This window comes from Aquarana catesbeiana, linkage group LG10 (genome assembly GCF_042186555.1).
Source record: "Aquarana catesbeiana isolate 2022-GZ linkage group LG10, ASM4218655v1, whole genome shotgun sequence".
In the NCBI taxonomy this organism is placed as follows: domain Eukaryota; kingdom Metazoa; phylum Chordata; class Amphibia; order Anura; family Ranidae; genus Aquarana; species Aquarana catesbeiana.
The window spans coordinates 139,688,579-139,714,541 of NC_133333.1; the positions used below are offsets into that span (position 1 = coordinate 139,688,579).

Genomic DNA, 25,963 nt, shown 5'->3' on the forward strand with positions numbered 1-25,963 from the left:
TAAACCCACAAGTGCTTTTTTTACCACTACTATTCCTTTATATTGGCTTTTGGAATTTACAAATGCAGCAATTTAGAAATCAAATGAAAGGTTTAGTACTGGAAAACACTTTTTGATAGCTAAAAAGTTCATTTTATATACATCTATACAGGTTAGACCAAAATGAGGGACAAATGAGGAGGAATGATGGACAGAGGGACATTGCTCCAAATCAGGGACAGTCCCTCGAAATCAGGGACAGTTGGGAGCTATGCTACTGTGCTCTGTAGTGGCATACCAAGAATCGGTAGTTCTTGCAGAGCTACGAGTGCCGCTGATATCTCCCCAGCAGTATTTTTGAGGCTGTGCAATGGTCCTATGGTTCCACTCAATGCCCGTAATGTCACTACAGCGTATAATAGGGATGAAGCAGCTTGCAAGTGAAATCACAACATGTAGCAGGGGACACACATGGAAGTGTCAGATGTAGCTCTACAAAATGCAGAGAGTGGCCTGATAAGCAGTCATAATTTTCTTTTACAGGTGTTCCTATTATAAATTTTGACAATAGGTTCAGTTTAAAATAATTAATTTAATCAGACAGGAAAACATGACCTGGCTTCACGTAATTATTCTGACATCATCAGTTGGAAAGGCTTGGTAAAATTATTATTAAACAAGTTGTGGTTTATATTTTTATTAACAAATTTAAGGTGTACAGTTATCTTATTAAAACATTATGTGATGAATATATGAGCTGCCTTTGGTGTTTTAAGACACATTCACCTTTCAGTACATTATCAGAAGTATATTATAACTAGAGCAAGAAAATATTTTTTATAGTCTCTTAAATCAGTATGAACCCCCAGTTATCCAGGGTTACTATGGCATTTCCAGCATTCACAAGGGTTTTTTGTCAGCTAAGCATGTCCTTTCAACTTGGGATGCAAGAAGAATAGCAACTTTGTATTTACTCCACCGGGACTGTTCTCAGTTGTGCATAGCACCAAGTTCACCAATCACCCATTTAACTTACCATTTGTATGCATACATAATGGTCTCAGTTTAAAGTATAGGAAATGTTATTAAAGGCAAGTTGCAATCTGCATTTATGTTAAACCAACACATTATAGTGATACCAGAGGGGGAGGAAGATGTCCACTTGGTATGAATGTGGGTCAGTAGTATTGTAGTCTTCCATGTCTTGCTGTATTAGTCCATGGTCTAGGCAAAGAAGTCATTGACACTCCATGGACTAACTGTCCTTGTAGTCTTATAGGTGTCCCAGTTGTTGGGCTCTGAAAAGGGGTACTATTGGAAGACTCTCTGTTTCTGTGCTCTTCAACAGGAAAAGCTCTTTGCCTCATTAGTAACATTGCTGGAGTATCCTTTGTAGTCCACCGTTTACCCTGCTGGAAAAAATAAAATTCACATATTATCCAACATGTTGATGAATTTCTACCTCTAAAAGCTAATTATCCTATAGTAATATAATATAATCTTCAGGAATGTGACTGGAAACACTGCTACAACTGCAGTGTTTTCAATTTGGATTTTCATCCACTCACACATCCACTTCACACTCACGCCTTGCTCAAAATCTTCACCTTCTACTCATAGGTGCACCTATCCCTAAAGACAAGTTTGTCCCTGTGAAATGAGTATTAGGTCCTACTGTACTCACTCTTACTATACCCACCCAATCTCACTTTCCCTCTAGTCCTCCCAGAGCTTCCAAGTTATCAGTCTACCTTCTTCCCCCTAGCCATCTCTACCACCACCACCCCACACTTACAGCACATTCCGTATTTGACCACTTCACCCTTCTAACAACATCCCACCTCTAGCTTACCCACCCCCACTTCCAACAACCGGCATTTACCCCCTGCCCACTCACAGTGCATCTTTCCTAACAATCTGCATTCACCATCCCCACTTGCCAACCTGCATTCGTAAGTATGATTGGCTTTTCTTTCATAAATTTAAAGTGTTTGTTACTCCAACATTTCCAACACATATTTCTGATATGTGCCTGTTGTACCATGTACTTGTATGAAAATGTATCCTGTCCTCTTTGTGTTGCTTTCTCTTGCTCTCTTCTGTTGCTGGTGTTCCTGCCAGTCCCCTTGCTTTCCTATTGAAAACTGACCACACTAAGCAGGAGAGCACATTGTGGTCAGTTCTCTAGCTATGCTGGGAACTCAGCCTGCTCTCCTTCAATGATTACGCATGTCCTGACACGCCCCCTGTGCACAGGCTTTTACTGGGAAGCTTAGTGTGCTGCTGTTTCCCCCAGCTCTCATGCAGCTGAGTACAGATTGAACAGAGGGAATGTGATTACTTATAAGAAAGGGAAAAAAAGATATTTATGTTTTCTGTTTTTTTAATATCTATACACAAATGTTTTGCCCTTCATTTCTATTTTAAACTGAAAAGGGTGTTTTACAAGGTGATCATTTAAAAACACTATAAGGGCTCATTTATACTTGCTTCGGCTTCAACACACATTAATGGCTAATTTACACTTGCTTCAAAACAAGGCTTCGCACAGGCATTGTTAAAGCTCTCTGGCACTAAATAAAATGGTTAGCTTACAGTCCTGTTTAGACCTTGCTTTTGCTTTGCTTCAAAAATTTTTCCCCATGTAGCTTTAGTGGTGCTTCAAAGCATCTTCAAAGCCTCTATAGAAGTCTATGGCAAAGCTCTCTTGAAGCCCCACCGAAGCCCCACCAAAGCCTCACCGAAGCCCCACCGAAGCCTCACCGAAGCCCCATCGAAGCCTCATCGAAGCCTCATCGAAGCCTCATCGAAGCCTCATCGAAGCCCCACCGAAGCCCCACCAAAGCCTCACCGAAGCCCCACCGAAGCCTCACCGAAGCCCCATCAAAGCCTCACTGAAGCCCCACCGAAGCCTCACCGAAGCCCCATCGAAACCTCACCGAAGCCCCACCGAAGCCCCATCGAAGCCTCACCGAAGCCCCACCGAAGCCTCATCGAAGCACCAAGCAAAATCAAGGTGTAAACAGGACTGTAAGCTAACCATTTTATGACAAAAGCTTTGACTGGCGTTTAGAGAGCTTTAACAAAGCGTGTCCGAAGCCATGTTTTGAAGCAAGTGTAAACTAGCCCTAACACGTGTGAGAACATGCCATTATCCACAAACATTCCCATTCTGAACATGGCACACTTTTTAAAGCATTTTATATCATGTCCAGGGATAACAGACACATTTACAAATATATCCCATTTATGTCTGCCTTTTTTTTTCTGTGCTGTCATCACAGGTCCAGACCAGTATAAATACTGCAAGTGATAAAAAAAGAACATTTATGCTCTATGTACTTGTTGAATTCAAGATTTTTACTGTCAGGGTCATAGGTGACTTCTATACTGCAATGCACTAATGTACATACTGGAGATCAGAAGCTGTTAAAAGCAACAGCTGAAAGCAAATAAAGCTTCATAAATCCTATTAGATGAGTAATTTGCTTTCCATAATTGTTTGTCACTACTGCACAGCGGATGGGCAGAGCTTGGCTACATTTATACAGTGACTGCCTTATCTGCAGTATATATATATATATATATATATATATATATATATATATATATATATATATATTATTGTTTGAAAAGTTGATTTACACAGCTAGATATATTGACAGAACTAGGGGGTTTAAAAGTACAATTACATACCTTCCAACTTTCTAAAATGATAAAGAGGGATACCTTTTAGTACACAGCATGTAGGCAAAGGACACATCCCTACCATGGTTTCAGTTACATGGACCACAAAGGTCCAATATGCAGACAATGATTGGATAAACCACACAAGTGCTTTTTTACATCAATTTTTCCTTAATATTTACTTTGACAAATGCAGTACTATAGAGGTTGGTTAAACATTTTAGTGCATCATAACACTTTGGGTACTAAAAGAACACATTTTGTATAGAGATGTACACATCAGACCAAAAAGAGGGATAACTGAGGGTGTATGAGGGACAGAGGGATTTGGTTTTTAAAAAAAGGGGACAGTTCCTATATATTACGGGGAGTTGGGGGCTATGCAACTATATTATAACTTTAAACAGATAAATGTTTGACATAAAATGGTAGCAACTGTAAAACCTATACCAGCTCTACACAGCTGATGATTTGGCTGAAATTTTTACCAGGGATGGCCTTGTCGGCACCACAAAGCCCAACAAAAGTCACTGTTTGGATATTCGGGCAGCTACAGTAGTAGCCGGCAATATAGATTCCTCCATCCACTAATACTGGCATGGATGGGGGAATCAATTGAATGTACACTAACCTTAATGCACGCACCTACTCAGACACAAGTTTAAATACATGTACCCTTTGCTATGTTATAGAGAGGGTTTTTTTTCTCAGACAATAGGTGCAGGAACTCCCCTTTTCCGAGTCACCCCTTTTCCCCGCCCCTACCCACCTCCGAGCACCATCCCTTGGTTCCATCCCCTACCCACCTCCCAGTACCACCCATTTTAGACAATACAGAACCAAGCATCATTTTGTGTTGCTAAGTAATTTGTATGGAATTTGGTAATGATATCAAGAAAAGCAGTAAAATAGATCTCCTTCAGACAGCAACAATAGATCCCCCTAACAACAATGTACCACCCACAACAAAATTCCCCCCCCCAGCAACAATAGAAGCCGGTAGCATCAACAGATCTCGCACAGCCAGCATTAATAGACTCTCTGGCAGCCATCAACAATAGACCCCTCCCCCAACAGTAGATCTCCTTCAGCAACTAGTGACCCCCCAGCAACATAAGACCCACCCCCAGCAACAATAGGTTCCCCACAAGCAACAATAGATCTCCTAAGCAACAATAGACCCCCTGCAAAAATAGATCCCCCTCCAGCTAGAATAGATCCCCCAGCAGTGAGCATCAATACCCTGCAGTACACTCCAGCACCCCTTGCCATTACATACAGTCAGTCCTGGAGGTGCCGGAACCGCGTTCCCGCTGAAAAAAAGCCCTGGTTATAGATACTGCAAATATAGAACATTTTCAAAAAAAATATTGACCACACCTAACTGATACATTCCCTGGACTGATATATTTAAAGCCAGACAGCAGACATTTTTTTTTGTGACTATAGCAGGGAAGGATTAGACAGTTTGCTAAATTGTATGCGGCAGTCTGTAACTCCTGTATTTGGTAAATTTCTACTCACTGCCTGTGTATTTTATGGGTGTTAGATCGAACAGACATGTTGGGAAATCTCCCCAATGGGGACACAGGCACCAAAAGAAAAGTAATTCTGAGCACAAAACCTTTTTCAGGACTGTAATTCTGTTGGGGAGTTCTTTTTCTAGAATCCCTGGCATTTAAGCCTAGCTGAAGTTTGTTGGAACAGTTAAAGATAAAAATGCAGCATGCAACCACAAGAGACATGAGTAAATGGTTGACATATCAGTCATCAGGGCACAGCAGGGTCTTACTTATGTCTCTGAGCCAAATGCTATTATATAGTACTTGCATTGATTATGCTGCAAAAGGCACTGCTCTATTGTGGATACAGAATTGCCTTAAATCAACTGTATTGCTATATATTAACTAACCAGCAGGTGGTGCCATTGCTCTGCTTGGAAGCAGTCTCTTAATTTCTGGTTCAGTAAAGATCTGGTAAAAGTGCATTTGCTCTGCATTAAAGCGGAAGTAACACATAAAAAATACATAAAACATAACACATAAAAAATAAGAAATTGTTAGAAAGTAGAGATTTTTTTGATAGAAGAGACGTGCAAAGTCTGTTCTGACAAACAACTGCTGCTTCTGATATTTTAATTTACATGTACACTATACATTGCATGTGCCGTGCACTGGACACTCTTCCATCTTCCTAGCATCTGGTTTTGGAGCTGATGTAACCCGTGCTCATCCACAGAAGTTACACAGTCAGAGGCCATTCAATGGCCAAAGAGGACAATGGGGGACCCGGAAGTAGCTGCAAAAGAGATGGCAGAAGTGGCTGATGGAGCAGCAAATGACAGAACAGATAGGTCAGTGCTGGAGGCTCAAAGCAATGGGGTAGCAATGTATAGAAAATAAATATAAGTGCTAAAAAATATTACATAAATATCACATTTGAAACGGATGCGACTTTGAAAAAAAATCGCTAAAAAGTCCCATGCAGATAATTTGTTGCAAACATCAATATCCTTGAAGCAATAAAAGTTCCAAAACCCAATTAAAGTGCTTGTGCTCTACAAAGTGGATATGAGTCCGTGCTTGATAAGTGCTTGGTATGTGCTCACAGGACGGAGCTCACAGGACGGAGCTCACAGGACGGAGCTCACAGGATGGTGCTCACAGGACGGAGCTCACAGGACGGAGCTCACAGGACGGAGCTCACAGGACGGTGCTCACAGGATGGTGCTCACAGGACGGAGCTCACAGGATGGTGCTCACAGGACGGAGCTCACAGGACGGAGCTCACAGGACGGTGCTCACAGGACGGTGCTCACAGGATGGTGCTCACGGGACGGAACTCACAGGACGGAGCTCACAGGACGGGTTTACAGGACGGAGCTCACAGGATGGTGCTCACAGGACGGAGCTCACAGGACGGAGCTCACAGGACGGTGCTCACAGGATGGTGCTCACAGGACGGAGCTCACAGGATGGTGCTCACAGGACGGAGCTCACAGGACGGAGCTCACAGGACGGAGCTCACAGGATGGTGCTCACGGGACGGAACTCACAGGACGGAGCTCACAGGACGGAGCTCACAGGACGGAGCTCACAGGATGGAGCTCACAGGATGGTGCTCACAGGACGGAGCTCACAGGACGGAGCTCACAGGACGGAGCTCACAGGACGGAGCTCACAGGATGGTGCTCACAGGACAGAGCTCACAGGATGGTGCTCACAGGACGGAGCTCACAGGACGGAGCTCACAGGATGGTGCTCACAGGACGGAGCTCACAGGACGGAGCTCACAGGACGGTGCCCCCCCCCCCACATTGATGTGAACTCACCCCTCCAAATGGACCAAGTATTTCTAGTTTGGTCAAACACACATGTGGGGCAGTCCCCGTGGATTTTCTGTGGGCTGATGTGGTTTAATATAGTCGTTTCCTCATATGAATGGACGTAACAAGGTGTGCCTCATTCCTCTATGTACTAACGCAGATGTTCCTCATAAAAATGACAGAAAAAGCCTCATTCCGCAGCAACATTTAAAACATTTATTCCAGATAAAAAAACATAGTATTAGACTCACATGTAAGGGTGCCTAAAAGCCTGGCACCGGTGTGAACAGCAGGTAAGTTCCCAGGAAATCTGCCCATAAGCAGTCAGGGACCAGAAGTGTGTTGTGATGATGCGATAAAGCGGACCAATCTCTACATGTTTCAGCCAATCAGACGGGCCGTCTTCAGGAATGGGGTAGCAATGTATTGCTGCTGAGGGGGATTTAAGCTTACTGGTAGTTTTGCACTTCATGGACAAAGCACAGGTCTGCATTAAATCCGGTATGTCAAACGGGTTTTTGGGGCCACACGGGGCCCACTCATTCCTTCCTCTTGGCAAGCTTAGGAATGCAAACTGATTAAGGCTCAGTTTGATAATAGCTACACTTCTTAGATCATTTTTCAACTGGTTGCTTTTTGTTTATGGACCCTTTTTCTGGGCTAAATACACTCACCGGCCCCTTTATTAGGTACACCTTGCTAGTACCGGGTTGGACCTCCTTTTGCCTTCAGAATTGCAATAATTCTTCGTGGCATAGATTCAACAAGGTGTTGGAAACATTCCCCAGAGATTTTGGTCCATATTGACATGATAGCATCACACAGTTGCTGCAGATTATTCGGCTGCTCATCCATGATGCAAATCTCCCGTTCCACCATATCCCAAAAGTGCTCTATTGGATTGAGATCTGGTGACTGTGGAGGCCATTGGAGTACAGTGACTTCATTGTTATGTTCAAGAAGATAGTGGTGAGTTGAATTGAGCTTTGTGACACTGTGCATTATCCTGCTGGAAGTAGTCATCAGAACACTGTAGTCATAAAGGGATGGACATGGTCAGCAACGATACTTAGGTAGGCCGTGGTGTTTAAACAATGCTCAATTGGTACTAAGGGACCCAAAGTGTGCCAAGAAAATATCTCCCACACCATTACACCACCACCAGCCTGAACCTATGATACAAGGCAGGATGGATCCATGCTTCTGTGATGTTGTAGCCTCAGTTTCCTGTTCTGTCAGGAGTGGCACTCGGTGTGGTCTTCTGCTGCTGTAGCCCATATGCTTCAAAGTTTGATGTGTTGTGTGTTCAGAGATGGTATTCTGAATACCTTGGTTGTAACGAGTGGTTATTTGAGTTACTGTTGCCTTTCTATCATCTTGAACCAGTCTGCCCATTCTCCTCCGACATTAACAAGACATTTTCGTCCACACACCTGCTAACACTGGATATTTTCTCTTTTTCTGATCTTTCACTGTAAACCCTAGAGATGGTTGTGTGTGAAAAGCCCAGTAGATCAGCAGTTTTTGAAATACTCAGAACAGTCCGTCTGCCACCAACAACCATGCCATGTTCAAAGTCACTTAAATCCCCTTTCTTCCCCATTCTGATGTTTGGTTTAAACTTCAGTAGGTTGTCTTTACCACATCTAGATGCTTACATGCATTGAGTTACTGCCATGTGATTGGCTGATTAGCAATTTGTGTTACCAAGCAATTGAACAGGTGTACCTAATAAAGAGGCCGGTGAGTGTCATATAAGTTACAGTTATTACTATAATGTTAACTACAAAGGTGATGTCACCTTTTTCTGGAATCTATTAAATGTGCCCCTCAATAGACATAATATGGCCCCTTGCAAATGTACTCCACTGATTTCCACCATCTTTGTACTTGATATGCTTCCTCTAAATCTGGGATTACAATTTGTTGTTCTCCCCAACAGTCATCCAGAAGTGTTTGTACTATTACAGCGAACCCCCATCTAGAAGGAAAACTCTACATTTCCTATCAGTCCTCTTAGTGCCATCATGTGTCACAGTATTGGACAGGCAGCTCTCTCAGTCCCATTATCATTACTAGAATATCGAAGAGTCTGTCATCTAAAGCATACTGCCTTGTTATGTTTCTAATGATTACACAGAAACTGCACAAAACTAATCAAGTTGGTATAATATGGAAAAAAACCTCACTTGGCACTCATTTTGAAAATGTCAGCAAATGTACTAGAAAGGCTTATGTTAATATCTACAAATCAGTAGGTATAAATGTACAATACATTACCAATAAAGTACCTACTCAAGCATATACTGTAAGCCGGTATCAAAATGGCCAGTATCAGTTTAAAGAAAATACTAAAAGAAAGAAGAAAGCCAGGGTATCACATTTGCAGATGATCAAAGGTAGATCTGGTTTTTATTTTTTGCATGAGCTATAAAGTGGTCCCTATGTTCAGAATTTGTGCTGGGCCATGTGGATTTTAGATTTGTCTTTATGTTTAGCTGTGCCCATGAAGACAGGACAATATTCATGAAATTCATGACTAAAAAAAAAAAAATAAAAAAACACAAAAAAATGAATACAAATAAAAAACACAGTACATATAAACATTTGCCGGTTATAGCTTCTCTAGAGTTAGTGGTTCATCTCTGTTGGCTTTGGTGGATGATCCTCGATGATGCAGGGAATGGTGCTCACAATACATTGTGACATGGGTCCTGTTCTCTGCATTATTCTCCTAGGAGCCCAGGATACATTTTCTGAGGGTTCACAGAAAGGGGTTAAATGTTGCTGGGGTCATTCAGTCTGGAAAAAAGTGGTGGCTGGCACCAAAGGAGGATCGGGACTGTGGTGGTGGAGCATGGAAAGGGTTGTACTAGAAGGGCAAAGAAATATTGTGTGGTTTTTTGCTTTAAGACAATAACTCACTATGCTCAATGCTAAAAAAGAGGAAGCAACTTAAATTGGTTGTAAACCCTCTACTTATACCCATTGACGTGGCTATCCTCAGGTGATACACAGAGATTCAACAAATCCTAAAACATAAGTTGTACCTGTTTATCTGCAGCGTTCTCCCCTCTACATCAGTTCAAAGTTCAGGACTTATACATTATGTTTGAGTTTTCAGAAAGCAGAGGGTGGGAAGTTGAAGCTACACTCTGAAGAGCTCAGTGAGATCTAATTGGTGGGAAGGGATCCCCCTTCACACAGCACAAAGCAACAGAGCTGAGGTTGTCAATCACAGGCTATTTGCTGGAGATCCCTCCCCTGTCACCTTTCTTCTCTTGGTGTCATAAAAAGCTGTCAGAAGTGACTCACGCTGATAGCAGAGGAACGAGGCAGTAGACAGAAATAAAATTTAGTGCTCTGGATTGAGACACATACACTATAGAGGGATATGTTTGATTCATATTTCATGTCAAGGGTTTACAACCACTTTAAAGAGGAGTTCCACCCAAAAGTGGAACTTCTGCTCATTTGTCTCCTCTCCCCCTCCGGATCCACAATTGGCACCTTTCGGGAGAGGGGGGGGGGGGGGGGCAGGATACCTGTATTTTGACAGGTATCCTGTTCCCACTTCCGGGAGTCCACGCCGCGGCCCATGATGTCACCGCGGGCTCCTTCCTCCTCCCCCTGTTGCCCGGCCAGTAGGAGAGAGGACCAGGACCTCGCGCATGAGCAGTAGGGACCCGGCATAAAGCCGTAAGGCTACACTGCCGGGTTCCCTTACCCACAATGGCGGCCGCAGCACCCGACAGCTGATGGAAACATCAGCTGCGGTGCTGACATTGCTGGACTCCAGGACAGGTAAGTGTCCTATTATTAAAAGCCAGCAGCTGCAGTATGTGTAGCTGCTGGCTTTTAGTTTTTTTTTTTTTTGGCCAAAACTCCTCCCCTAAAGTGAAAATCCAAAATAAAATAAAAATAAAAAATAAAAAACAGCTGCCAGCACTTCCCACACTTCCCCAAATGTGACAATGCAAACTGGTATATCAAATGTGTGGTGCTAAAAAATAAAATAAATTAAATAACTTTAAACCTAATATACATGTGTAGCACAAATACAATACGTAACCAGAAAATATATCCTGTGATGCAAGGTAATTAGTAAATGTCCAAAAAAATATATAAATAAAGTGTACGTGCTCCGTGTATTGCATAAAAATCCTTAATAATATAATATTTCAAAAGTCCATTATGGAAACATGAAACATAAAACGTGATGATGGTGATGATATCTTCATGCAGTGTGCACACACCCTCCACCAGATGTACCCTCACCTTAGGGGCTTTATATAAAAGCCTGTGATAAATATTAGTATCAGCTTGAAAAGATCTTGTGGTGGTTAATTTTGGCTTAAATGCTGATGCAGGGATCACTCCTTCCTCCTGATTAAAGTGCAGATCAAAAGCCATTGCTTCCTCCTGGCTATCAACAGTCTATTCAAATATAACACATGTGGAAAACAATAGAGGCTTGCAATAGTGTGATAACAACTAAAACAGGTTTATTGCAACTTAAATTCCACACAGATTTACACTCACATTTTTCATGATAAAAACACGCCTTTGAGTATAGACAGAGGGGTGATAACATCACCTGGAGACCGAATCTGCAGCCCCTGTTCCCGGCGTCCACCCCATCCTAAGCCTGTGCTGCAAGAGACTCCTTGCTTACTTCCTCGTCAACCGATCAAGCTCCTCTTACCGGTTTCGTCACAATCTTGTGACTTCCTCTGGGAATTCTGATTGGCTGACATGCTTCCCATGTTATTTATAGCGGCGATCGCTGACACTTTCTCGTAGCTCATGATTATAATTAGATTGAGGCGACTTCCTGATAGATCTCTTATGTTGGCACAATCTAACTTGTATACTGCCAGTTACTTGTGGCCGGCATATATTATTAAAATTATGACACCTGGCTGGTAAATATCTACTGCTCATATGCTGAATATACTAACATTTGGTCTCTAGTGGGCAGTTTGTTATATTCCCATATGTAAGCCTGTTCAACCATTGTTCCAAGCGACCCCTAGTGGTAATTCATGTGTGATACATTGAAAGTCTCCATTTTTCTTATGCCCACTTTAAACTGGATTGTGGTCATTTATTTTGTACTAGTGTGTTAACTACCAGTGGTTATATTATTATAGTGATCTTCTTGTGTGTGTAGAGGTGATACATGTGGTCACCATCAATGCGATAGTGACCCCATATCACCCAGCCGCACAACTTGAATAAATTGAATAGCTAGTTGCCTTTAATGTACTGATTCCCCACCTATGTGGAAAAATAAAATTTAAAATTTAAAATTTAAAAATGAAGAAAATAATGTAATATTAAAACTACTGTATGTATTGTGGTGACAATACTAATCATAAGGAGTTCCATGTAAAACCAAGTTTTGTAGGTAGAGTATATACATAAAATGAATATTAATGTTTTAAAAACCATAAAGATAAAAATAATAATTAAAAATTAGCCAAGAAACAATTGAGGTCAAATTCATTATTTAATCCTCGGGGTGCTAAAGAGGCCAATTCATATACCCACCAGGATTCCCTTTGGCTAAGTGTTCTAATGCAATGACTGCCCCTCCAGGGTTTTTTATATTTGTCTAAGCCCCAAAAGGTGGCCAACTGGAGGAGCAGTCTGAGGCAGTCTGCTGATAGCCAGGAGGAAGCAGTGGCTTTTGATCTGCACTTTAATCAGGAGGAAGGAGTGATCCTTGTATCAGCATGTAAGCCAAAATTAGCCACCACAGGAAAGAGGAATCATAGGAGGATCTTTTCAAGCTTATAATAATATTTATCACAGGCTTTTATATAAAGCCCTTAAAGTGGAGTTCCACCCAAAAATGGAACTTCCGCTTTTCGGAATCCCCCCCCCCCCCCCGATGTCACATTTGGCACCTTTCAGGGGGGAGGGGGGAGCAAATATCTGTATAATCCAGGTATTTGCTCCCACTTCCGGGCATAGATATCCACGGGTACCCGTGGAGTGGATATCTACGCCATATCCGGACCCCCCCCCCGCTGTCTTTTAGGAGACACACAGGTCCCAGAAGACAGCAGAGACCTGTGGGATCGCACAACGCGACTCGTGCATGTGCAGTAGGGAACCAGGCTGAGAAGCCGCAAAGTTTTACTTCCTGATTCCCTTAAAAAAAGTTTTTTTTTGTTTCTGTTATAAAATTTTGTAAATAAGTACGTTTTCTCCTTCACTGATGGGCACTGATGGGCACTGATAAAGCGGCACTGACAGGCACTTATAAGGCGGCACCAATGAGGATGGTCACTGATAGGCGGAACTGATGGGCACTGGTAGGCAACACTGATGGGTGGCACTGATATGCAGCACTGATGGGCATTGATAGGCAGCACTGATGGGCACTCATGGGTGCCACTGGTGGGCACTGATGGGCACTGATAGGCGACACTTATGGGCACTGAAAGGCTGCACTGATGGGTACTTATGGGTGGCACTGATAGGCGGCACTGCTGGGCACTGATGGACACTGATAGGCAGCACTGATGGGCACTGATACGTGGCACTGATATGTGGCACTGATAGATGGCATTGATAGGCATCACTGATGGCACTGGCAGGCATTGGGGATGGGCACTGTGACAGACTCACCCAGGACAGAGGATTTTGGAGGGGACTGAATGCTAGCCTCTTGCCTATCGACTATGGGCCCTGGCATTTGAGGGAGCTACAAGCATTTAGTAAGATATTCTGTTATGTAATGCAAAAAGACATTATTAAGGAGGCCATGATGGTCTCTGCATGCTTGGGACTCATATAGCAGATGTATGTGAAAGGAATGCTGATTAATGAGATCTGGAAAGCCCTGGGTCTCCTGTTGTCTACTAGTGTGGCTTTTAAGAGTCTTTCACCCATTGTTGTTTGTGCTAAATAACCTTGCTATTGTATGAAGGAGTTCTGTGTTGATATTTATGATAATGTGTATTGTATAGTCGGTGAGCTAGGAGACGTGAAGTCTACCCTGAGGGGTCATATCTCTGAGTCACCTAGTCTGAGTAAATGATTTAGTAAACTAGCTCATGTTAATTAAGTTTCTGGTTACAGGTGTATTGTTAGAGTAATATGAGCAGGTGGGAGGAACCTCCTCTTTTACTGTATATAAGACTTGTATTTTGGTTCTAATAAAGAGTCCATGTTCAGCAACTAAACAAGTATCGTCTTGTTTTGTGCTTGTGAGCGGCTGGAATATCTGATATCTATATTCAGACTGGGAGGAAGTGGTATATGATGAAAGCACTCAAGCGGAGTGTGGGACGTTTCGTTACAGGCACTGATTGGCATCTGCCTGGGCACTGATTGGCAGCTGCCTGGGCACTGAATGGCATTTCCATGGTGGTCTAGGATGTCATACCTGGTGTTCCAGTGTGGTGGCTATCCCTGCTGGTCCTGGGGGTATCCTGTTGGTCCTGGGCGGGCATCCGAGGGGGGCCTGTGCTGATAAACAATCAGCACAGACCCCCCTGTCAGGAGAGCAGCCGATCGGCTCTCCTCTACTCACGTCTGTCAGACGCGAGTGAGGAAAAGCCAATCAACGGCTCTTCCTGTTTACATTGTGATCAGCCGTGATTGGACACAGCTGATCACGTTGTAAAGAGCCTCCGTCAGAGGCTCTTTACCGAGATCGTTGTAGCCGCGTGTCAAACTGACACACCACACCACCGATCGGCGCAATGCGCACCCCCATGGTGAGAACAGTCGTTCTGGAGGGCCATCATATGATGTCCACCCAGAACGAGAGCCGCGCCGCCCAGCCATCATTTGACAGCCAGCGGGTGGGAAGAGGTTAATATATCAAAATATCAAATTGCTGGCCGAGCTTTCGAATAAAATTAGTTGACTCAATAATGGCAAGAATGTTCTGACAACCAATTTCTATATGAACATTCCAACGAAATTCTACTCAGGTGTACCTGGCTTAAAGCGAATCTTCACTGTATCTGAGCACCACAAACCATACACATGATTTAATACATTTTCTATATTTAAAGCAAACTCATCCATCCATCCATGTCTCTATGCTTTATTTTGATGAGAAATCACTTTGAAAAACACCCCCTAGTATTCCTGGTTGTGGCCATCTTGAGTAAGGGCAAATGATTCATGTAGCATTTACTTCCAGGAATCCATCTACCCTTTACTCAAGCATGCATGCAGGAAAGTGTGCTTAGCTGAGAAAACCCCTTCTCTTGATGAAACCCCTCTCCTGAAGATTCCAGGGATGTATGACATCATTAGCCTAGGCAAGAAGCCAGGAAATAACTAAAGAAATGTACAAAAAAGTTTAAAACAAGCAAATATGATATACTTTCCTATCTATTTACTAATGCTAGCAGCAGGAGGATAGAACAATTATCAATGCTGATTGGGAGAATAAAGTTAAGCAATATTAAAACCTTGATTTAACCACTTGCTGACCGGCTCACGCCGATATAGGTTGGAAAAGTGGCATGGGTGCACAAAACAACGTACACATACATCGCTGCGTCATCCGCAGGGAGTGGGCGAGCACACGCCACCGCAGGAGCGTGCTCGCTGATCGTGCAGACTCGATGTTCACCGGTGGCCCGCAATCGTGGCAAGGAGAGGTAGAACGGGGAGATGTACACAAGTAATTTTCCTGTTCTGCCTAGCAACATGACAGGGATGTACTGCTCCCAGTGATCGGGAGCAGTGATCTCTGTCATATTCTAGTGAGCCCTACAGTTAGAACACACTGAGGGAACACAGTTAACCCCATGATCGCCCCCTAGTGTTTAACCCCTTCCCTGTCAGTGACATTTACACAGTAATCAGTGCATTTTTATAGCACTGATCACTGTATAAATGCCAATAGTCCCAAAATAGTGTCAAAAGCCGTACTGTCACAGTCATGATAAAAATCACAGATCGCCGATAAAAATCTATCCCCTATTTTGTTGACGCAATAACTTTTGCGCAAACCAATCAATATACGCTTATTGCGATTTTTTTTACCAAAAATATGTAGAAGAATACATATTGGCATAAACTGTGGAAGAAATTTGTTTTTTTATATATTTTTGGGGGATATTTATTTTAGTAAAAAGTAAAAATGATTGCTTTTTTTTCAAAATTGTCGCTCTTTTTTTGTTTATAGTGCAAAAAATAAAAAACGCAGAGTTGATCAAATACCATCAAAAGAAAGCTCTATTTGTGGGAAAAAAGGACATCAATTTTGTTTGGCTACAACGTCACATGACCGCGCAATTGTCAGTTAAAGCGATGCAGTGCCGTATCGCAAAAATGGCTTGGTCAGGAAGGGGGTAAATCTTTCTGGGGCTGAAGTGGTTAAAAAATATAAAAAACAAAAAAAACAAACATGTTATACTAACTGCTCTGTGCAATGGTTTTGTACAGATCAGCCCGGATCCTTCTTTTTTCGGGTCACACGCCCATTCACACACAGAAACGCAGCTCGGCCTTGCCCCCTTCATCTCCTGATTGGCTCACTGGCTGTGATTGAGATTAAAAAACCTTGTGCCTTTATAACCACTTTAATCTAGACTGCCCAGCAGTGTTAATTTCATCGACTAAAACGACTAAAACATTTTAGTCAACTAAATAAATACTATTTTAATAGACTAAAATACGACTAAAACAATTGAGATGACTAAAATACGACTAAAACTAAAATGCCATTTTAGTCAAAAGGCTAAAATGGGACTGAAACTAAAATGCCATTTTAGTCAAAAGACTATGACTAAAACTAAATTGAAGTTTGACTTCAAAATTAACACTGGTCTGTAGTGCATGGTCATACCTCAATATCATAAATCAGGGGTCTCAAACTGGCGGCCCTCCAGCTGTTGCAAAACTACAAGTCCCATGAGGGATTGCAAGGATGACAGTTACAAGAATGACTCCCACAGGCATGATGGAACTTGTAGTTTTGCAACAGCTGGAGGGCCGCCAATTTGAGACCCCTGCCATAAATGATTACATACTGGATTTTCACTCCAGCAGTATATGATAAGTTTGGAAATTGTAAAGAAAGGTTAACTAATGCATTACAATTTAATTACACCCATTAGTCTTTAGACGACTAAAATGAGTTTCCGTCGACAAAAATTTACTGGAGATTTAACGGACTAAATACAACTAAAACTAAAACAATTGCAGAAGACTAAAATGGGACTAAAACTAAATCGAAATTTGCTGCCAAAATGACCACTGCTGCCCAGACAGCCGCCTGGCCCTGTTCCTCTATCTTTGGTTGCTCTTGCCTTTCCCCTTTTATCCACTCCTTCTCTTTTTCTATGTTTATTCTCTTTATCTCTTCACTTCCCTTCACCTTCAATATAGTTACTATTTAAACTTTATAGAGATACACCGCATATTTTTTTAAACAGTTAATAGCAGTGTAAATTGCTTGAATCCTATACAAGCCAAACAACTTTATGAAAGTGGAGATATGTTAAACACTGAAGACTGAGAATATAATATACCATATAATACAGTATATTTGAACACAGCTTGATCCTATGGTCAACATTATTATACATACCATAATATTGGTATACTTGAAACACAGTTATAGTCTTTATAATCTTGTTCTAAGCTTATACAAAAAGCCACATGGATTTGTTTTTTATCTTTCATTTCAAATGCTTTTAACTGGACTATTATTTGGCGCATTCAGAAAAGCAGGTAATAGTAATGGTTTACCTGTCCCACTGTCTATCTGACTGCAAATCCATTTCTGTTACTTCTTGCAATTTTTATCTGTTCTTAAAACTGAATAAAAAATGGATTGAAAAACAAATGATTGAAAATTGCGCAGACTAGAAAATGATTTTAACCTCTTCCCGACCGCCTCACGCAGATATACTGCGGCAGAAGGGCACGTATAGGCAGATTAACGTACCTGTACGTTGCCCTTTAGGAGGCGGCTTGCAGGCACGCGTGCCCGCCAAGAGCTCAGTGACCGCGATCGCGGGTCCCACAGACCTGATGTCCGTGGGGACACCCGAGATCGTCTCACGGTGAGGAAGAACGGGGAGATGCTGAATGTAAACAAGCATCTCCTCGTTCTGCCTAATGACACTGTCACTGATCACAGATCCCTGTAATTGGGAGCGTTGATCAATGATGTGTCACACACAGCCCCTCCCCCCACAGTTGGAATCACTCCCTAGGACACACTTAACCCCTACAGCGCCACCTAGTGGTTAACCCCTTCACTGCCAGCCACATTTACACAGTAAAGAATGCATTTTTAATTGTACCGATCGCTGTATAAATGTGAATGGTCCCAAAATTGTGCTAAAAGTGTCCGATGTGTTCGCCATAATGTCGCAGTCACGATAAAAAACGCTGATCGCTGACATTACTAGTAAAAAAAAAAAGAATAAAAATGCCATAAAACTATCCCCTATTTTGTAGACGCTATAACTTTTGTGCAAACCAAACAATAAACGCTTATTGCAAATTTTCTTACCAAAAATATATGTAGAATATGTATCGGCCTAAACTGAGGAAAAAAATGCTTCTTTATTTTTTGGGGATATTTATTTTAGCAAAAAGTAAAAAATAATGCGTTTTTTTTCAAAATTGTCGCTATTTTTTTGTTTATAGTGCAAAAAATAAAAACTGCAGAGGTGATCAAATACCACCAAAAGAAAGCTCTATTTGTGGGGAAAAAAAAGGACATCAGTTTTGATTGGGTGCAACGTCGCACGACCGCGCAATTGTCAGTTAAAGCGACACCGTGCCGAATCGCAAAAAGTGCTCTGGTCAGGAAGGGGGTAAAATCTTCCGGGGCTGAAGTGGTTAATGTGAGTTTCTCATTTAACATAAATCCTTTTCCCAGCTTACATTATTTCAAACCTCAGCCAAATATCAGTAGGTGATTTTAAATAAGGAAAACAAAGCAACATGGTAACAAAATAATCATTAGGGCGTAGCTGGAATGTGGGTCAGATGTATGTGGTGCCATGCCTGGCACTTAGCCTAGATTCTCTATTCAGTCATAACAACAGTAGTAGCCCTTATCATTGCAGTAAAGAATACAAGTGTGTACAAAAGCTTATGGCCAACCAGGATTCTGTTATTTGTCAAACAATGGCCACGGAGATGTGGGTGTAACCAACAAGCCAATGGAAATCTTATTATACAGCTGTATAAGCTGGCATAAGCTACAAGATGGTGGCAGCGTTTAAAAGAAAGGACCCAAACTCTACCACACCCTGAACAACTGTTCACAAATAAAAGGGTACGTCTTCATTTTTAATGTTAGTCTAGTAGCATTTCCCAAGCCTCTTAGAAAACAATAGCTAAGAAAATCCATTGTTATGGATTGAAAGCATCACCAGACGTAAAAGATCTTTCCATTGAAGCAGTTACTGTAAATACACAGAGTACATAAATAGGAAGTATGTCACCTGCCATGTGATTTGTAGTTTCAGCAGCCAATTTTATGATCTGGGCTAATCTGGCCAGACAGCAAAGCATGGCTAAAACCTTTTGTCAAACACCCTCAGCATGTGATTGGACAATATAGGAGCAGCAGCACACTGATGCTCCCTCTGCTCTCTCCTCCTGCCAGTATATGTGTACTATAGAAGTCTAAACAGCACAGACTGCTTTCCTTCGTTTTCCCACTTTTACTTTTATAGTGGGTACTAAAGGAGGCTGCTCTTAAGACAGATTTAGGTACTTGCAATGGATGCATTTAATGTTTTACTGAATATATACTGTATAACTGCATTCATCAATGTTTGTTACATATGGCTGTGGATCACCTTTTATACTATGGCTTAAAGTGGAGTTCCGCCCAAAAATGGAACTTCCACTTTTTGGATTCCCCCCCCCCCCCCCTCCGGTGTCACATTTGGCACCTTTCAGGGGGGAGGAGGGAGCAGATACCTGTCTACTACAGGGATTTGCTCCCACTTCCTGGCATAGATCACCGCGGCGCTTGCGGTGACCTACGCCAATTCTGGCGCCTACGCTGTCCTCCCCCGCTGTATTCTTTGAGACACACAGGTCCCAGGACACAGTAGGGACCTGAGAGGATGCGCAGCGAGACTTACGCATGCACAGTAGGGAACCAGGAAGTGAAGCCGTGCGGCTTCACTTCCTTATTCCCTTACCGAGGATGGCGGCGGTAGCAGCCGAGAGCCGAAGGATGGATCAGCTTCGGCTGCCGACATCGCGGGCTCCCTGGACAGGTAAGTGTCCATATATTAAAAGTCAGCAGCTGCAGTATTCGTAGCTGCTGGCTTTTAATATTTTTTTTTTGGCGGACCTCCACTTTAATAAGACTATATAGTAAAGCAGTAGTGACCATTGGTGTAAAGCTAGCGATGCATCATGCATACAAATGTCCTGAATCATGTATATATGGGCAGCTTAAATATATGTTTAGCCATTTTTTTACGATAGATTAGAGAAAGGTTAAATCCCTGTCAGTTTAGAGTGTACAGTGCCTTGAAAAAGATTCATACCCCTTGAAAATTTCCACATTTTGTCATGTTATAGCCAAAAAACTAAATGTATTTTATTGGGATTTTATGTGATAGACCAACACAAAGTGGCACATAATTGTGAAGTGAAAGGAAAATAATAAATGTTTTTTTAAAAATTTTACAAATAAATGTCTGAAAAAGTGGCGTGCATTTGTACTCAGCCCTCCTTACTCTGAAACCCCTAACTAAAATCTAGTGGAACCAATTGCCTTCAGAAGTCACCTAATTAGTAAATAGTGTCCACCTATGTGTAATTTAATCTGAGTATAAATATAGCTGTTCTGTGAAGCCCTCAGAGGTTTGTTAGAGAACCTTAGTGAACAAACAGCATCATGAAGGGCAATGAACACACCAGACAGGTCAGGGACAAAGTTGTGGAGAAGTTTAACCTCCCTGGCGGTATGATTATTTCATATTTTTGATGCTGAAAGCGGTACCATTATTGTGCATGGAAATTTGGCGTTTTATATTGTAGGCCTGTAATTCTTAGGAATAACTCACTTAAATCTGTCCAAAAGAGTCTAGTAGATATCCCGAGTATGATAAAGTTTGAAAAACGAAATAAAAAATTATAATATAATAAATAACTATAAATAATTATAACAAATAATAATATAATAATAATAAAAATTGTTCAATAATGTAATCAAATCAAAAACACTGAAATTTGCTCAGTTGCAGAATTGTCGCTGTCATTACTTTTAATGTTTGATGACGAATTTCCCCACAAATCACTACCGCTCAATTCTGCAAGTGATTCTAATTTATTATCACTGTTTTCTAGCTGGTCTAAAAGTACTTTTGACGTAAACGGACATTTTTTGGTTGCTATGGACAATCTCCAGTTTCCTGGCAGAAAGAACAGTATTTATAATATAAAACTGCATGCAGGACACTGGACAGACCACTAGGGACAAAGGGGATGTGTAATTATTTGATACAGTACTGTAATCTGTAAGATTACAGTATACTGTATCTATACTGTGTTTTTTACTTTTTGAATTTGGCGCCGAACTCCATCCCCGTGCGTCCCAACACTTGCAGGGAACGGAGCTCGGCACTGTGAATCGAGCGAGACACGGCGACTCGCAGATCACAGCGGGGAGACATCGCAGGATCCAGGGGACAAGGTAAGTAAACTCTTCTTGGATCCTGCAATGCGATCCAAGTCTGGCTCGGGGATACTGCTTTTGGTACTGAAAATCCATCCCGAGCCAAACTCGGGAATACCGCCAGGGAGGTTAAAGCAGGGTTAGGTTATAAAAACATATCCCAAGCTTTGAACATCTCATGGAGCACTGTTCAATCCATCATCCGAAAATGGAAAGAGTATGGCACGATTACAAACCTACCAAGCTATGGCTGTTCACCTAAACTGACAGGCCGGGCAAGGAGAGCATTCATCAGAGAAGCAGCCAAGAGGCCCATGGTAACTCTGCAGAAACTGCAGAGGTCAACAGCTCAGGTGGGAGAATCTGTCCACAGGACAACTATTAGTTGTGCACTTCACAAATTTGGCCTTTATGGAAGAGTGACAAGAAGAAAGCCATTTTTGAAAGAAAGCCATAAGCAGTCCCGTTTGCAGTTTGCGAGAAGCCATGTGGGGGACACAGCAAACATGTAGAAGAAGGTGCTCTGGTCAGATGAGACCAAAATTGAACTTTTTGGCCTAAAAGCAAAGCGCTATGTGTGGTGGAAAACGAACACTGCACGCCATCCTGAACACACCATCCCCACCGTGAAACATGGTGGTGGCAGCATCATGTTGTGGGGATGCTTTTCTTCAGCAGGGACAGGGAAGCTGGTTGGAGTTGATGGGAAAATGGATGGAGCCAAATACAGGGAAATCGTAGAAGAAAACCTGTTAGAGTCTGCAAAAGACTTGAGACTAGGGCGGAGGTTCACCTTCCAGCAGGACAATGACCCTAAACATACAGCCAGAGCTACAAGGAAATGGTTTAGAGCAAAGCATATTTATGTGTTAGAATGTCCCAGTCAAAGTCCAGACCTAAATTCAATTGAGAATCTGTGGCAAGGCTTGAAAATTGCTGTTCACAGACGCTCTCCATCCAATCTGACAGAGCTTGAGCTATTTTGCAAAGACGAATGGGCAAAAATGTCACTCTCTAGATGTTTAAAGCTGGTAGAGATGTCCCCAAAAAGACTTGCAGCTGTAAGTGCAGTGAAAGGTGGTTCTACAAAGTATTGACTTAGGGGTGCTGAATACAAATGCATGCCACACCTTCCAGATATTTATTTGTAAAACATTTTAAAAACCATGTATCGTTTTCCTTCCACTTCACAATTATGTGCCACATTTGTGGTGGTCTATCACATAAAATCCCAATAAAATACACTTATGTTTTGGTTGTAACATGACAAAATGTGGAAAATTTCAAGGGGTATGAATACTTTTTCAAGGCACTGTAATTCACTCTATTTCCTGTCCACACTCCTTTTTATTAACATTAACTCTGCACTATCACATAGTTAGTCCATTGACCTGTGTAAACTTTATGTAAGGCTGGGTTCACTTTTTTAACGACATTTTCACGTTTTTAACCGCATCCAATTCGCATAACATGTGAATTTGACCGGCTTTCAATGTAGTCGATTCACACATGTCCAGGGCGTCCATGGTGCAGTTTAGAAAAAGGTCCCGTGTGTTTTTGGGTCTGGTTCAGGTGCAAATTCAGGTAAAAATTTGCATCTGAATCGCACCTTAACTGGTGAACAGAAACGCACAGGACTGCAAACCACAGCCACATATGCGTGAACCCAGCCTTAGTATAATCCAGTGGATAAGGCTGAATTAAAATGAATCTGTTGCTTTGCCCTGTATTGACAAATCACTGTTTCACATTACCCATTTTTTTTTTGAGGAGGTCCACACTAACTAACATTAAATAATAGTTCATCTTTAAAATTGTCTCTTTATTTCTTCTCTGAGTTGTCTCCAAGCCAGACAGGTAAAGAGGAAAATGGTACAATTTATCCACTTCAGCCCCGGACCATTTGGCTGGCCAAAGACCAGAGCACTTTTTGCGATTCGGCACTGCGTCACTTTAACTGACAATTGTGCGGTCGTGCGATGTGGCTCCCAAACAAAATTGACGTCTTTTTTTCCCCACAAAAAAAGCTTTCTTTTGGTAGTATTTGATCACCTCTACGGTTTTTATTTTTTGCTCTATAAACAAAAAAGTGCGACAATTTTGAAAAAAAAGCAATATTTTTTACTTTTTGCTATAATAAATATCTCCAAAAAATATATAGTTTAGGCCAATATGTATTCTTCTCCATATTTTTGGTAAAAAAAATCGCAATAAGCGTTTATTGATTGGTTTGCGCAAAAGTTATAGTGTCTACAAAATAGGGGATAGTTTTATGGCATTTTTATTATTAATTTTTTTTTTCCCTAGTAATGGCTGCAATCAGCGATTTTTATCGTGACTGTGACATTATGGCGGACACATCGGTCACTTCTGATACTATTTTGGGACCATTCACATTTATACAGCGATCAGTGCGATTAAAATGCACTGATTGCTGTGTAAATGTGACTGGCAGTGAAGGGGTTAACCAGGAGGGGGCGCTGTAGGGGTTAAGTGTGTCCTAGGGATGTGTTCTAACTGTGGGGGGGATGGGCCACGTGTGACACGACACTGATCGCCGCTCTCGATCACAGGGAGCGGTAATCAGTGACAGTGTCACTAGGCAGAATGGGGAAATGCTTGTTTACATCAGCATTTCCCTGTTCTTCCTCTCCGTGAGACGATCGCGGGTATCCCCGCAGACATCGAATCCGCGGGACCCGTGGTCGGACTCACGGAGCTTGTGGAGGGCGCGCGCGTGCTGCCGGTGTTGTGTGTGCGCCTGCTATCCGGACCTCGTGAGATCACGTACAATAATAATTGATTTCGCGCAGCGGAGACAATTTGCCGCAGTAAAACTGGTCTGCAAGCGGTTAAACAATATGCTTCCAAATTTAGATTTTTTGGACTTTAGGCCCTGGGAAAGCTTTATGTAACTGTGCTACAACATAATTTAGAGAATGTGTTTTTTTTTTAAATCTGCTCAACAGCAGAGCAATGGATTATGAAGAAGCACCTGTCGGGTGAGTTCAGCAGTTTTAGTGCCCGTGTTGACAGGCCCCAGAGTGGTTTGGCATTCCTAAAAAAGTATATGGAAGAGCAAAACCTGCTTGAAGTAGGTCAAAGTTTAGAAAGGGGACAACTTCCTGTCAAAATGCACCCATCAATGAATTCTGAATGGTCCCTCAAGCTTCTCAAACTGATGTCATACTGATGCCACTGACAAAAAGGCCATCAACACAGTCTCTAATGGTAAACTAAACTTTTCCTATGCCAGCCTGTACATAGTAAACCTCATATCCAAAGACTGTAAAGTGGTATTTCTCATACGTTCAGACTGCATGATTCTATAACTGATACCCACTTAAAGTTTATACTTGGTGATATTAAACCCGATTGAACTACAAGGTTCAGCTTTCTCTGTAAGCTTTAAAGTATCATAGTAACCCAGCCATCCACCGGTTGGCTATCATTGATTTATTCAACTTTGAGTTTTCTTTATAATTGCTTTCAATTACATACTCTAAAGCTGCCATTTTCAACCAGGGATTCAGTGGAATCCTAGGATTCCTTCAGTCATTGATAGGGGTTCTTTAAACTGTGTACCTAATTGATAAAAAATCCTCAACCGGGTCTATGTTCCTACAAACATAGAAAAATTATATATGAATTTTTTTTTTTTTTTTTTTTTACTGTAGCCTCCGGGGGAGTTGTCGGTATATAAACATCAATGAATCACAATTGTAACAACCAGACTTTGACCAACAAAGTCAGAAATTAAATAATTAATTATTAGTTATTTCTTTGCCAAAAACCTCATGCTTCTTATAATATGTTGTTATCAAAGGTAAATATGATTTAATTTCTAACTGAATATGTCACATTAACTTTTTTTTGCTTGGAGAAATGAAGGGGTTGGTAGTCAAAGACTGGTTGTTGTTATTATTGTGGTTCTTTGAGCTGTGGCTGATTGACCTCCCATTTGATGGTGCCTGAACACCACTTGGCACAAGCAGAGGCATGATGCCAATGATCCTTTTAACTTACTGTGGGGGGGCATTCTTCCCACTGCCAACCAATGTAAATTACATTTTTCCCAATGACCCCCAATTAATCGGTTTTAGCAGGGTTTCCCCAAGATCTGAAAGTTATTTTAATGGTCCCTCAGGTGGAAAAAAGGTTGAGAATGGCTGTTCTAAAGTATCTAGCAAAGGGTTGTAGAATTGTTGGTTTGATTCTGCAGGAGTAGACCGGGCAGACAGATCACTGAACACAAAGACTGCCAAGGTCAAGATTTTGTGCTTGCACTGGGGGCTGAATTATATAGAAGCCAACCATAGGACATTTAA

General features: G+C 41.8%; 1 protein-coding gene across 3 annotated transcripts in view; it reads right to left on the minus strand.

Moving 5' to 3' along the window:
- Positions 1-660: 660 nt before the first annotated feature.
- Positions 661-25,963, minus strand: part of FAM83E (family with sequence similarity 83 member E) — a 143,679-nt gene continuing 118,376 nt past the window's right edge. For 2 of the 3 annotated variants that reach the window (XM_073602728.1, XM_073602729.1), the window contains exon 6: positions 661-1,391. In XM_073602728.1, the coding sequence (XP_073458829.1) occupies positions 1,158-1,391 (234 nt within the window). In that variant the 3' untranslated portion in view covers positions 661-1,157. The remainder of the gene's footprint in view (positions 1,392-25,963) is intronic. The other variant, XM_073602730.1, reaches the window with a different exon arrangement.